At 44.5% G+C, this 13,150-nt stretch overlaps 1 protein-coding gene across 1 annotated transcript in view; it reads right to left on the bottom strand.

Annotated features, from left to right (window-relative positions):
* ABCC2 (ATP binding cassette subfamily C member 2) overlaps window positions 1-13,150 on the bottom strand; it is a 71,218-nt gene that overhangs the window by 17,683 nt on the left and 40,385 nt on the right. Inside the window, exons 15-22 of the mRNA XM_054435844.2 lie at window positions 11,771-11,855; window positions 10,382-10,448; window positions 8,855-8,981; window positions 5,201-5,377; window positions 3,712-3,879; window positions 3,400-3,580; window positions 978-1,104; window positions 561-696 (exon numbers count right to left, since the gene is read on the bottom strand). Of these exons, the coding sequence (XP_054291819.1) occupies window positions 561-696; window positions 978-1,104; window positions 3,400-3,580; window positions 3,712-3,879; window positions 5,201-5,377; window positions 8,855-8,981; window positions 10,382-10,448; window positions 11,771-11,855 (1,068 nt within the window). The remainder of the gene's footprint in view (window positions 1-560; window positions 697-977; window positions 1,105-3,399; window positions 3,581-3,711; window positions 3,880-5,200; window positions 5,378-8,854; window positions 8,982-10,381; window positions 10,449-11,770; window positions 11,856-13,150) is intronic.

Below are 13,150 nucleotides of genomic sequence, written 5' to 3'. Positions count from 1 at the left end.
AATAATCATCAAAGCTAAAGGCATTTAAGAGGAGAAGATATAAAAACAGATTGGGACAAGCCAGACATGGTAGCATGCCCCTGTAGTCCCAGCTACTCAGAAGGCTGGCGTGGGAGGATCTCTTGAGGCCTGAGGTTTTAGTCCAGCCTGGGCAACGTAGTGAGACCCTGTCTCTAAAATAAACGCACAAACAAAAAATCAGAGTGGAACAGATGATGGGGTTCTACTGCCGACCTTGAAATTTGTGGTTAAATTTCATTAATTTGAATTATGTGCTCTAGGTCTGAGTTTTCCTGTTCCTCCACACATCAGAATGCAATCAAACACTCATGAAGTGTAGGATGAGGACATTCACAGGAAACATAGCATTCTTTATGGAAATATGACTTGGTAGAAAGCCCACAGCCTCTGCTAACAGGTTAATAATGAGTCTGAAGATTTGCAAAGGACAGATGACATATTGCTCCTGTAAGTATGTGTTCAATTTTCACAGAACGTTAAAAATTTTGGGTTCTAAACCTTATAACACCTCAAATGCTACTTTTTTGTGTGGTGTTCACCTTTCCAGTTTCTATGAATTCCTTCTTAATTAGTTTTTGTCCTTTCACTAGTTCTTCGTCTTCCTTCAGGCTATTCACATTCCGAGTTTTCAAGGAGTTTTTCAGGGACTTCAGATGCCTGCCATTGGACCTAGAACTGAGAGAGGGAAGCTTCCCTGAGCATGCAGGCGATTCCCAAGGGTCTTCTTGCAAGCAGATGTCACAGTCACTCAGCTGGCATCAAAGCGCATTTCAGGGCAGATGACCAGGGGAAACTGACACAACCCCGATCTTTCCCCATCCCCGGACAAAGAAACAAAGGAAGAGCTTGGAGTGTCCATGGTGTTAACCCTCACAGGAAAAGCCCAGGAAGAAAAAGGAAAAGATCAAGTGGAAATATGGAGCTGACAAGGGCTGCCAGCTGAATAGATGGCCAACCTGCGGCTAAGCGTTCGACGAAAGCTGTTCTCTCTTCTCATGGTTATGGAGGCTGCATCTTCGGGGATCTCTTCCACACTGGATATCAGCCCATAGTCATCGTCTTCTTCTTCACTGCCATCATGGACTAGGGAGACACACTAGAGGTTAGAGGAAGAGCTGCATAGATCCCTGTCAGTCCTATGAACAAGGAGAGAGAAGCCTCCTCTGATCTTGCTGGTTTCAGCAAGAGATCCCAGATGTACATACAGGATGGAATACTTTAGTCCATAAATACTCCATAAATAGTGATTAGTACATCTTGTTATTAAGAAATATCAGGATAAAGCAGAGATGAATTAATATTCCACTGGAAGAGAAAATGGTCAAAATGGAGAAGAAAATTCCTAGAAATGCCCAGGTGTCTTTGGAGGAGGAAAGACCTTTTAAGGATTATGGTAGACAAATAGAAGAGTCACGTTCTCAGAATTGACTAAAGACGTGATTGTAAATTGAAAATGCTCATCTTGGCTGGGCGTGGTGGCTCACACCTGTAATCCCAGCCGTTTGGGAGGCCAAGGTGGGAGAATCACTTCAGCCCAGGAGTTTGAGACCACCTTGGGCAACATAGGCAAACTCTATGTCTACAAAAATTTAAAAATTAGCAGGGTGTGGTGGTGCACGCCTGTGGTCCCAGCTACTTGGGAGGCAGAGGTGGGAGGATCACTTAAACACAGGAGATTGAAGGTGAGCCATGATTGTGCCAATGTACTCCAGCCTGGGCAACAGAGTGAGACTCTCTCAAAAAAGAAAAGAAAATGCTCATCTTGAAATTCAAATAATTTAACAAACTTATATTAATTTAAATCACTTAAAAGACATACCCTGAAAATAAAATAAAATATAAGACACAGTGTGGGCATCAGTGGGGATGGTAGAATAGGAACCTCCAGATATCTACTCCTCCATAAAAGCAATGAGAATAATGACAAAAAAATGGTCAAAATCAACTTTTTCAGAGCTCTGAAATTAACCAAAGGCTTGCAACAATCCCAAGAGCATTTGTGTTTTTGAAGAGCTGAAACTTAGTAAGAACAGTAAGTTTTGTGGCAGTTTAACTTACCCTATTTCTGTCCCCCCGCTCCTTGGCTGCTATAGCCTAGAAAACTAACAGCCATACAATCATAGTAGCCATGAAAACCAGCAGCCTAGCAGCCACTGGAGGGGGCAGAGTGGGTTCAGAATGCTCCCAAAAGCCCCATCCCTGGAGAACTGACATTATCTCACCTATCTGGAATTCTCTGAAAACCCCCATTTATAGGGCCTATTTGACCTAACACTGAGCTAGCTCAAAAAGCCAGCAGCAATTATTTAACATCACAGCAGCTGCCTGAGGTGGTGATAACACTTGGGGCAAATAAGAAGCTGACTAAAAACTTAAAAGGAAAAGCTGGGGAATAAGATGCTCACAGGGGCTTTGATCTCTCTGATATATTCCCAGCAATCTAGAATGCCATGTACACATGCAGAGCTGTACACATGTCCAGGAAAGATGGAAGAGGGCTCTAATCTTTCACTTCCGGCTGACCATGTGGCTCTGTATAAGCAGGAAGTGAAGGCTAAGGCAGAGATGTAAATTGCTGGAGTGCTGAAGACATGCTCCCCACCACTCACAACACACACACACAGCCTCTCAGCAAAGGCTGAGACACTTATTGTTTCCAAGCATTTAAGGAAGTGTCTGTCTAATCACTAGCTCACCACTAAGCCAACCAAACAGACTTCAGTGGTCACACCTGACAATGACAAAGAATACAGACTTAACAGAATTAGTTCAGGAAATGAAACAAACAAATAGGAAGAACAACCACAACAAACAGCAACAACAAAGATCACCAAACCACCGGAAACTAGGCAAGAGGCCTTGAACAGATTGTTGCCTAACACCTTAAGAAAAAACTAATCCTGCTGACACCTTGATCTTGCCCTTCTAGCCTCCAGAAATATGTGGCCATTCAGTTTGTGATGTGTTGTTAAGGCAGCTAATTAGGAAACTCATACACAGAACCAATCTCAGTGCAGCTCACCTTGCCCTCCTGCCCTTCTCTTCATTCCACCAAGTCCCAGATCCCAGGGCCAACACAGCAGCATCCTAGGCTCTGGAGCTTACAAAACTGTTCAGAAATGTTCTCTCAGTGTTCACCAGAAAAACGGCTTACGGGGATGTTTTGCAAACTATTCTTTGTACATTAAAGACAGGATTCTTCAAAGGAGAAGCGGTTTATAACAGAATCCAGAAACTCAGATCCAGGCTAATCAGAAAAAAATGTTTACCATTAGCATGGGAAAACTGCCCAATTTTCTTACGGTAACCGTGGTGATGTGGTTGACTGAGCAATAACTCAGGGCCAAGTTCTATCTTGTCCCAATCCTTCTTACATACCTGTGGCTTCCTCTTCAGGGCCTGTATGTCTTAGAAATGTCTTCAGATTCTTAGCAAACTCCCCTTTTTTGGCTAGGAGAGCACTGTAGGATCCTTTCTCTACAATTGTGCCATTCCCCAGAACTACAATCTCATCCACTTGAGGAAGAAAGTGCATGCTATGTGTAACCAAGAGTCGAGTCTATAAAAATAATATGAAGTTGTGTTGATTACCATATGTCCACCATCTTCCCTGTCTTACTTGCCAGACATGTCCTCCCCTCTCCCTCCCACCCCACCTTTATATCTTCATCATGTTCAATGATTTCTCACCTTGCCTTTCAACAGGCCATTGGGGCCCAAGACCTTATTAAAAATATGTTTTCCTACATGAGCATCCACCGCAGACAGGGGGTCATCTAGAAGATAGATGTCTAAATTTTGGTAGGTAGCTCTGGCCAGGCTGATCCGCTGCTTCTGACCCCCACTGAGATTTATACCCTGAAGAAGAAAATAATTTATATTAAGCACTACTCCCTAGACCCACCTTCACAGAATCTAATAGGGAGGGGTAAAAGGAAGAAATTTGTCTCAATAAGGTGTCAAGGGGTTAAAAATCTTACAAGTTCCTTTATACAAATAAAGAATTGATTCAAATAAATAACTTTAGGCCTAATAATTAAAGATATGGCCAACTTACCACTTTCTATCAGATAATTTACTTATTTAATAGTTTTGTTGCTTGTCACCCTGTGAGAATGTAGAGCAGAGGTTTTTTCTATTTTGTTCATGGATGTAATTCCAGAACTTAAAACAGTGTTTGGCACATAGTAGGTGCTCAATAAGCATATGCTAATTAATGAACAAAATTACTCTAGAGCTGTATCTTCATTAATCTTCTAACATCTCAAGATTTTTGTTCCCCAAGATTGCTACATTTATTTCTAGTAATGGGGAGGGAGGATGAAAACATCCTAAATATGCAGGGTCTTTATTTAGAGGTTTCAAAATAAATTATGCTAGATCTATATAATAAATACAATACAGTCTTTAAAAATCTTTTTTTTTTTTTTTTTTTTTTTTTGAGGTGGAATCTTACTCCATCTCCTAGGCTGGAGTGCAGTGGCACAATCTCAGCTCACTGCAACCTCTGCCTCCCTGGTTCAAGCAATTCTCCTGTCTCAACCTCCCGAGTAGCTGGGACTACAGGCACCTGCTACCACGCCTGGCTAATTTTTGTATTTTTAGTAGAGATGGGGTTTCACCTTGTTGGTCAGCTGGTCTTGAACTCCTGACCTCAGGTGATCCACCTGCCTTGGCCTCCCAAAGTGCTAGGATTACAGGCGTGAGCCACTGTGCCCAGCCCTAAAAATCTATTTTTAGGAAAGGCCTTTAATAACATCAGAAGATAATTCACAATAAACATCTAAGTGTTCAAAGCAGATTAGTAGAATCTTCCTCTGGCCTCGCTGATACAGAAGTAGAATCAGGACACCTAGGCTCTGGTCCCACTTCTGCCCCACCACCTGTGAGATCAACCTTGGGCCAGTCACTATTAACTTCTCATGGGCTTTGCCTCATCATCTTTGATTTAAATTACATAATTCCTGTATCTGCTTCCAAGCAGAAAGTTTAAAATTCTGAGTTATTTACATGGAATATTGTGGCCACTTAGTACAAACACATGATTTCTGGTGTTTGCTCCAAATATGACTACCTAAATTGATCAACCAGATTACTCCCATGTAGTTCTTCACCACCGTCCTCACTTTTTCTCTTCAATATGCCTTCACCCTTGAAGATCCCTTGTTATCCCAAGTACCTTCTCTCCAATCTCAGCCAAATCTCCTCCAGGCAGCATTTCCAAGTCTGGGAGGAGAGCACAGGCCTCTAGTACTTGCTGGTACCTCTTTTCATTAAACTCTGCTCCAAAAAGGATGTTGTCCTTTATGGTGCCATTCTGAATCCAGGACTGCTGTGGGACATAGGCAGTGGTGCCCTAGATGAAAAGGGATCAGATCATGTTACAGCTGCACCTCCAGAAACGCAGGGTTGAAGGACGGGGTGGCTGGAGAGGGGAAGAAACAAATGGAGCTTAAATTTGAATAACTGTGCATCAGGATGACTGAGGATCTGATATGTATTCATGTGCTTGTGGTTATTCCACTCTCAGGACTCAATATCCTCTTCACCATTAAAAGCCCCACCCCCTTTTGTTGGACTATCGTTTTCCAGCCATGATCCTGGAAATTAGATGATAAATGTGTGTGTTGCTTCTAGAAGAGGGTTTTAGTCAAACCCAATTGAGTTTACTAGGACCAACAAAGGGCTAACACTGACAAGGGAATGGTATAGATCAGTGGTCCCAAACCTTTTTGGCACCAGGGACCGGTTTTGTGGAAGACAATTTTTCCATAGATGGGGTGGTGGTGGGAGGTGGTTTTGGGATGAAACTGTTCCACCTCAGATCATCAGGCAGTAGATGCAACCTAGATCCCTGGCATGTGCAGTTCACAATAGGGTTCATGGTCCTAAGAGAATCTGATGCTGCTGCTGATCTGACAGGAGGTGGAGCTCAGGTGATAATGCTTGCTCACCGCTCACCTTCTCCTGTGTAGCCCGGTTCCCAACAGGCCATGGAACAGTACCAGTCTGAGGCCCAGGGGGCTGGGGACCCCTGGTATAGATGACATCTTCAGAATCAAGATTATAACCAAAGAGAGATGGAAACTGGGCACGGTGGCTAATGCTTGTAATCCCAGCACTTTGGGAGGCCGAAGTGGGCGGATCACCTGAGATCAGGAGTGACCAACCTGGCCAACATGGCGAAACCCCATCTCTGCTAAAAACACAAAAAGTAGCTGGGCATGGTGGCACGAGTCTGTAATCCCAGCTACTTGGGAGGCTGAGGCAGGAGAATAGCTTGAACCCAGGAGGCAGAGGCTGCAGTGAGCTGAGATCGGGACACTGCACTCTAGCCTGGGAGAAGAGTGAGGCTCCATCTCAAACAAACAAACAAACAAAAAACAGAGATGGAGGCCGGGCGCGGTGGCTCACGCCTGTAATTCCAGCACTTTGGGAGGCTGAGGCAGGTGGATCACGAGGTCAGGAGTTCAAGACCAGCCTGGCCAAGATGGTGAAACTCTGTCTCTACTAAAAATACAAAAATTAGCTGGGCATGGTGGCACGTGCCTGTAATCCCAGCTACTTGGGAGGCTGAGGCAGAGAATTGCTTGAACCCAGGAGGTGGAGGTTGCAGTGAGCCGAGATTGCGCCACTGCACTCCAGCCTGGGTGACAGACTGAGACTCTGTCTCAAAAAAAAAAAAAACAAAACCAACCAGAAATGGAGACCAACAAAGGCCTGTGTTTGAGGAAGAACCCAGTTATGAGTTAGCAAGAAAACAGCTTCCCAAAAGGAGTTAGAAGACAGACTTAAATCTGTAGTCTGCTCTGCTATAGCGCATGTTTTTAAAATTGCAGATTAGTTCATTAGTGATTGCTAAATCAGGAAATGATGTCAGTATATTGTAGAAGAACAGCTGGTTCTTACATTTCTTTTCCAAGCAGGTCTATATAAATCAATTGGAGGAAGCATTCTCATACTTCATAAGAAACCCTTAGCAATATACGAAGATCTTAAGAAAAAAAGCTGAAAATCTATAGATACACCTCTCTTTGGTACAAGTAGTGGTAACAATTCAAAAATAACTATAATTTTCCCTAAATTTAGCTCTCTGGAAAAGTTCAGAGTACTGATGAAGATGCCATGAAAATATTTTCCTCTGTGTTAAAAAAAAATCATAATTAGCCAGGCCCAGTGGCTTACCCATATAATCCCAGCACTTTGGGAGACTGAGGCAGATGGATCAATTGAGGCCAGGAGCTTGAGACCAGCCTGGCCAACATGGCAAAACCCCACCTCTACTAAAAGTACAAAAATTAGCCAGGCATCATCAATGATAGACTGGATAAAGAAAATGCGGTACATGTATACCATGGAATACTATGCAGCCATAAAAAGGAATGAGATCATGGTCCTTTGTAGGAACATGGATGAAGCTAGAAGCATCATCCTCAGCAAACTAACACAGGAACAGAAAACCAAACACTGCATGTTCTCACTCGTAAGCGGGAGTTGAACAGTGAGAACACATGGATACAGGGAAGGGAACAACACACACCAGGGCCTGCTGGGGAGTGAGGGGCGAGGGGAGGGAACCTAGATGACAGGTCAATAGGTGCAGCAAACCATCATGGCACACGTATACCTACGTAACAAACCTACACATTCTGCAAATGTATCCTGGAACTTAAAGTAAAAAAAAAAAAAAAAAGTTAGTGGGGCATGGTGGCAAACACCTGTAATCCCAGCTATTCGGGCGGCTGAGGCAAGATAACTGCTTGAACCCAGGAGGTGGAGGTTGCAGTGAGCTGAGATTGTGCTATTGCACTCCAGCCTGAGTGACAGAGCGAGACTCTGTCTCTCTCTCTCTCTATATATATATGTGTGTGTGTGTGTGTGTGTGTGTGTGTGTGTGTGTGTATATATATATAATTGATGAAGAAGACAGCACCATACACCAGATTTTTATTTTGGAAGCAAATGCCATCAAAGATTTAGCTCTCAAAGGAGGAAGAGAGAGGCCCAAGAGTAATTGCAATGGTGGGTAAATGCCAGTGTTGATTTACAATGCTACTGTTTTTATTGCTCTTGATGTTATTGTTATGGTTGGTATGGTTTTTGTTGGTAGTTTGGTTACAAAGTTATATAAGTTTTTAGTGATCTATTACAATTCTTTTCCTCTGGGTCCTGTTATTTTTATTGTACAGTTTTGCAGGATGTGTGATTTTTCAGAAACAAATACATAGATAAAGCAGAAATGCCTATACTTTTTTTTTTTTTTTTTTTGAGACAGAGTCTCTCTCTGTCACTCAGGCTGGAGTGCAGTGGCATGATCTTGGCTCACTGCAGCCCTCCTGGGCTCAAGTGATTCTCATGCCTTAGCCTCCCAAGTAGCTGAGATAACAGGCACATGCCACCATGCCTGGCTAATTTTGTATTTTTAGTAGAGAGAGGGTTTCACCATGTTGACCAGGCTGGTCTCGAACTCCTGGCCTCAGGTGATCCGCCTGCCTCAGCCTCTCAAAGTGCTGAGATTACAGGCATGAGCCACCATGCCTGGCCAGAAGTGCCTATACTTTGAAGGAAGACATCTCTAATCAACAGTTTTCACACTGTAGTATGCATATGAGAATCACCTTTAGAGCTCATTAAAAATGCAGATTCCCAAATCTTATCCCCAGCAACTGACTATATAAAGCTGAAATGGGAAGGAGAATCACAGTCCACAAATCTACCAGATGTCTCCAAGGCCTCACCTATTAGCCCTCAGTGCCTTCTCCCCAGTGAGGCAAAAGCACGAAGCTGCTGACATTCGGGAGTCAGAGGCTTTTGCATTGGCGTTCCCTCTCACCTTGATGGTGATGTGCCCGTAGACATTTTCCATTTCTCCCAGCATGGCTGATATCAAGGAGGATTTCCCAGAGCCGACAGGGCCTATCACAGCCACAAGTTGGCCTGGCATAATGTCCAGGTTCACACTGAAAGAGAGGAATGTCTTTGAAGGAGATAGCAGGGGTTGGGTTAGTTCAAGTCACTTCTCTGAGTCTCCATGAATTCTGGTATTAGGAGATTTCCCCTCAAGATTGGAAAATTTGCCTTGGATATACAAGACCCCAAAGTGCTTCTTTAATACTTTTTCTTTTCTTAGCTCTGAAAGGCTAGAGAATGAGCCCTAATGAGCCCTAATTTATCCAACTCATCTATAAGCTGTTTGTGTCAAATGTGCATTTCCAATGATAAAATTCTCCTAGAACTAACATGGTTACCCATTGAACAAGACCCTAGTGGGGGCCTGGAGACCTGGCTTGGTTCAAGTCCAAACCCTGACACTGCTGGGCTATGTTATCTTGGAAGGTCACTTCCTTTGGACTAAGGACCCCTCCTTTCTTACTAATGGGATTGGACTAGATTAACATTTCCCAAATTAGGTACTAAATGTGTCACCTGGAACATTTGCTGAAAGTAGATTCCCTGGCCCTTCTCCTGAATATTTGACTGTATCTGGCTGAGTAGGGGCCCACAATGGGATAGGTTCCCAGAAACTGTGTGTGCCAGCCCTGTTATTTGAGTTTCTAGAACATTAGGAACATTAGGAACTTGTTCACAGTCTTTCTGAATCTTCCCATTGAGGTGAATTTCTTCCAGACCTATAATAGTGAAATGGAAGCCCTGCCCAGTTTCCTCTCTGGAAAGGGAACCTGCTGGGTTAGGAGGGTTCAGAGCAGGTGCTCCTGCCCCAAATCATCCTGCGGCTAGCTCTGGAGTCCATGTTAAAGGCTGTAGGAACAAGATAGAGGAGTGGGAAGTCAGGAGTATAGTAAGAAGACAATAAGATGTGCTCACTTGTGAAGAAAGAAAGGTATGGCCTATTCAGCCTCCTGGTGTACTCTGTGTGCTGTGCTCAGTGGATGAATTGGGTGTGCTATTACACATGGTGCTTAAGAGACACACTATGTGCAGAAGATACACACTAAGAAGCCAGATTCCAATGTTCCTGATTGCTATTCTTGAATGAATGAACTTATACTGAATTCAGGTTCTTGTGTTTGTCTTCTACCATACCCAGAGACGCCGGCCACCTGCCAATGCTGCACTACGTCCATCCACAATCTGCACACACAAATGTCCTCATGGGATCACAGCTGGATATTCATGGTCCCATAGTAGGAAAGCAGGGTGGCAAATGCAGTTATCAGGGGAAGGGGCTGAGAACCTTTGCTTTCAGCTCATCTCTCCAGGGGTTTATCCTGCACTAGTATCTAACTGAAGACATGCACATAGCTCATTTCCCCATGTATTCTATTACGTGGAATTTTCTGAGAATAGGCCAGGCAGCGAGAATGCTAAAGAACATTAGGATGCAAAGAAGGCAACTCACTCTCGGATTGTGGCTTCCGAATCATGTTCCCAGGTAAAGGAGGCCTCAGAAAACTGCACGGCTTTGTCTGTTGAGAAAAAGCCCTCTTTTAGTCCAATGTAGGTCCCCACGTGACTGTCTGCCCTCACGTGTCTCTTTCTGCTTTCTCCATCAGCTCCCAGGATTGTTTCTGCTAAGTGCTGGCTCCTACGCTAACAGGAGGCAAATGAAATCTCCTAGAATGAGATCATGAGACCAGAAGTGGCCTGCATATGAAGTCCTTTTTTTTTTTTTTTTTTTTTTGAGTCATGGTCTCACTTTGTCACCCAGGCTGGATTGCAGTGGTGCAATCTTGGCTGACTGCCGCCTTGACTTTCGGGGCTCAAGAGATTCTCCTACCTCAGCCTCCAGGTAGGTGGGACTACAGGTATGCACCACCATGCCCGGCTAATTTTTGTATTTTTAGTAGAGACAGGGTTTCGCCATGTCACCCAGGCTAGTCTCGAACTCTTGGACTCAAGCAATCTGCCCATCTCTGCCTCCCAAAGGACCAGGATTACAGGTATGAGCCACTGCGTCCAGCCTAAAGTCCTTTTTTTTTTTTTTTTTTGAGATGGAGTTTCACTCTTGTTGCCCAGGCTGGAGTGCAATGGCGCAATCTCAGCTCACTGCAACCTCTGCCTCCCAGGTTCAAGTGATTCTCCTGCCTCAGCCTCTCGAGTAGCTGGGATTACAGGCATGTGCCACCACACTCAGCTAATTTTGTATTTTTAGTAGAGACTGGATTTCTCCATGTTGGTCAGGCTTGTCTCGAACTCCTGACCTCAGGTGATCCACCCACCTCAGCCTCCCAAAGTGCTGGGATTACAGGCGTGAGCCACCGCACCCAGCTAAAGTCCTTTTTGATTCAGAACTCCCAAGCCTACTGGTAGCCCAGATTCCTGACCTATGGATACTCTGGGTACACTCTCAGGCCCTCTGTTGCCCAGTCCCCTTGTATGAATTCCACCTCCATATATACATCCTCCCCACTATGGATTCCAGTCCTATGCCCACTCTGGCCATGGCTGGCCCCCAATCTTTAAACCTTCAGAATCTGAGTATTCTTTCACTCCAGGCTACCTTCCCAATCCCACACACTTGGCTCTATCCTGACTTCTGCTTTCTGGATCTTTTGCAGGATTCCCTGCTTATCCTCAGAAGAGCTGGCCCAGCTTTACTTAGCAATCTAGTTGCGCAATCTGCTCTAAGTGTAAACATAATTCAAGTAAGAACAGTATGTATCTTATGCAAGCATAGGCTCAAGACAAATCTCCACACTCTGTTTGCTGCTACTAAGCTCTTGTATAATCAAAATTCTGGCACCAGCACTGCGAATAAGTTTGGGAAGCAACTTCCAAATTTATTTACCAAAATTGCAGTCATGTCGAATGGCAGATGTGTCCAAGTCATCCCCTCCCAAGTACTTCTCTAGCCGACCTGTGGAAACACTGGCCTAGAGAAGGACACAAAGGATCTCAAGAATTAAAGTCAGTAATGAGCACAAGCAGAGAGATTTTGACTTTGTCATTAGCCAATGATTTTCTATTTGCCACAGGTGGCATCTCCTAATTTCCACCGAACTCAGCCCTGGAAGCTATCCCACCGTAGACAGACGGAAGTGGATGCTCTATTTCAGTCCTTGAGCAAACTCATGGAGTTCAACTCTTCTGCTGTCTCTCTCCAGTCTTTGGCCCTAATTCCAGAAACTACCTCCTGCCTTCTAAGACAAAAACTTAACTTCTATCTGGTTCTGGTAACTAGGCCCCTGGCTTTCTCTTATTTTAACTGAGTCTATGCCCTGATGCCCATCCAGCATCCTAACTAAGCCACTCCTGGGAGCCTCTAAAGAGGACCTGGCTATGGCATCAGGGGGACCCTGCACGCTTCCACATAGGCCAGATAGCCAAAGCTTAAATTACAGGTGAGGTGAGTGTTGGCAGAATACCCTGCAGTCCCCAGAACTTGAGAACTTCGGAAGATTTCGAGGCACTTCTACAAGGATGTTTCTCACCTACTTCCCTTTCTTCCAAGGAGGCTGTCATGAGACGGTTTTTCATTGCCACCCAGGCTCTGATGAAGTCTTAGGCTTTCTGCCTGTTCCCTCCTTAGGGTACAGAAGCAGGCTGCAGAACCACTTAACTGCTGCATGGATCAACTCCTCAAAAACAGAGTACCCCACTGCTCACATTGCATCGCCATCTGACCCTTTTGTTTTGTTTCGTTTCGTTTTGTTTTGAGATGGAGTCTCACTCTGTCGCCCAGGCTGAAATGCAAGGGTGCGATCTTGGCTCACTGCAACCTCCACCTCCCAGGTTCAAGTGATTCTCGTGCCTCAGCCTCTCGAGTAGCTGAGACTACAGGCGTGTGCCACCACGCCTGGCTAATTTTTGTTTTTTTTAGTAGAGATGGGGTTTCACCATGTTGGCCAGACTGGTCTCAAACTTCTGACCTCAGGTGATCTGCCTGTCTCAGCCTTCCAAAGTGTTGGGATTACAGGTGTGAGCCCAGCCACCATCTGACCCTTTTTGATTCAATGTCATCCTGAGGACCAGGAATGCAGGGAGCTGATACCTTTTCTGATCTTGCTTTTGCTATTCATGCAATAAATTGTATCTAAAAAAATCCTGTTGCTTCTTTACCTGCCAAATCTGCCAGCTTTTCTTTACATCCTCCAGGACAGGGAGGCCTTCTCTTTCCCATGGTCTGAGCTCTCTAAAGCCAGCCACTTCAGGGATAAATGCAAGTCAC

The sequence above is a fragment of the Pongo pygmaeus genome, chromosome 8, assembly GCF_028885625.2.
Source record: "Pongo pygmaeus isolate AG05252 chromosome 8, NHGRI_mPonPyg2-v2.0_pri, whole genome shotgun sequence".
NCBI classification, from domain to species: domain Eukaryota; kingdom Metazoa; phylum Chordata; class Mammalia; order Primates; family Hominidae; genus Pongo; species Pongo pygmaeus.
The sequence above is the reverse complement of the archived record's forward strand: the minus strand, read 5'-3'. Positions and strand labels throughout refer to the sequence as shown.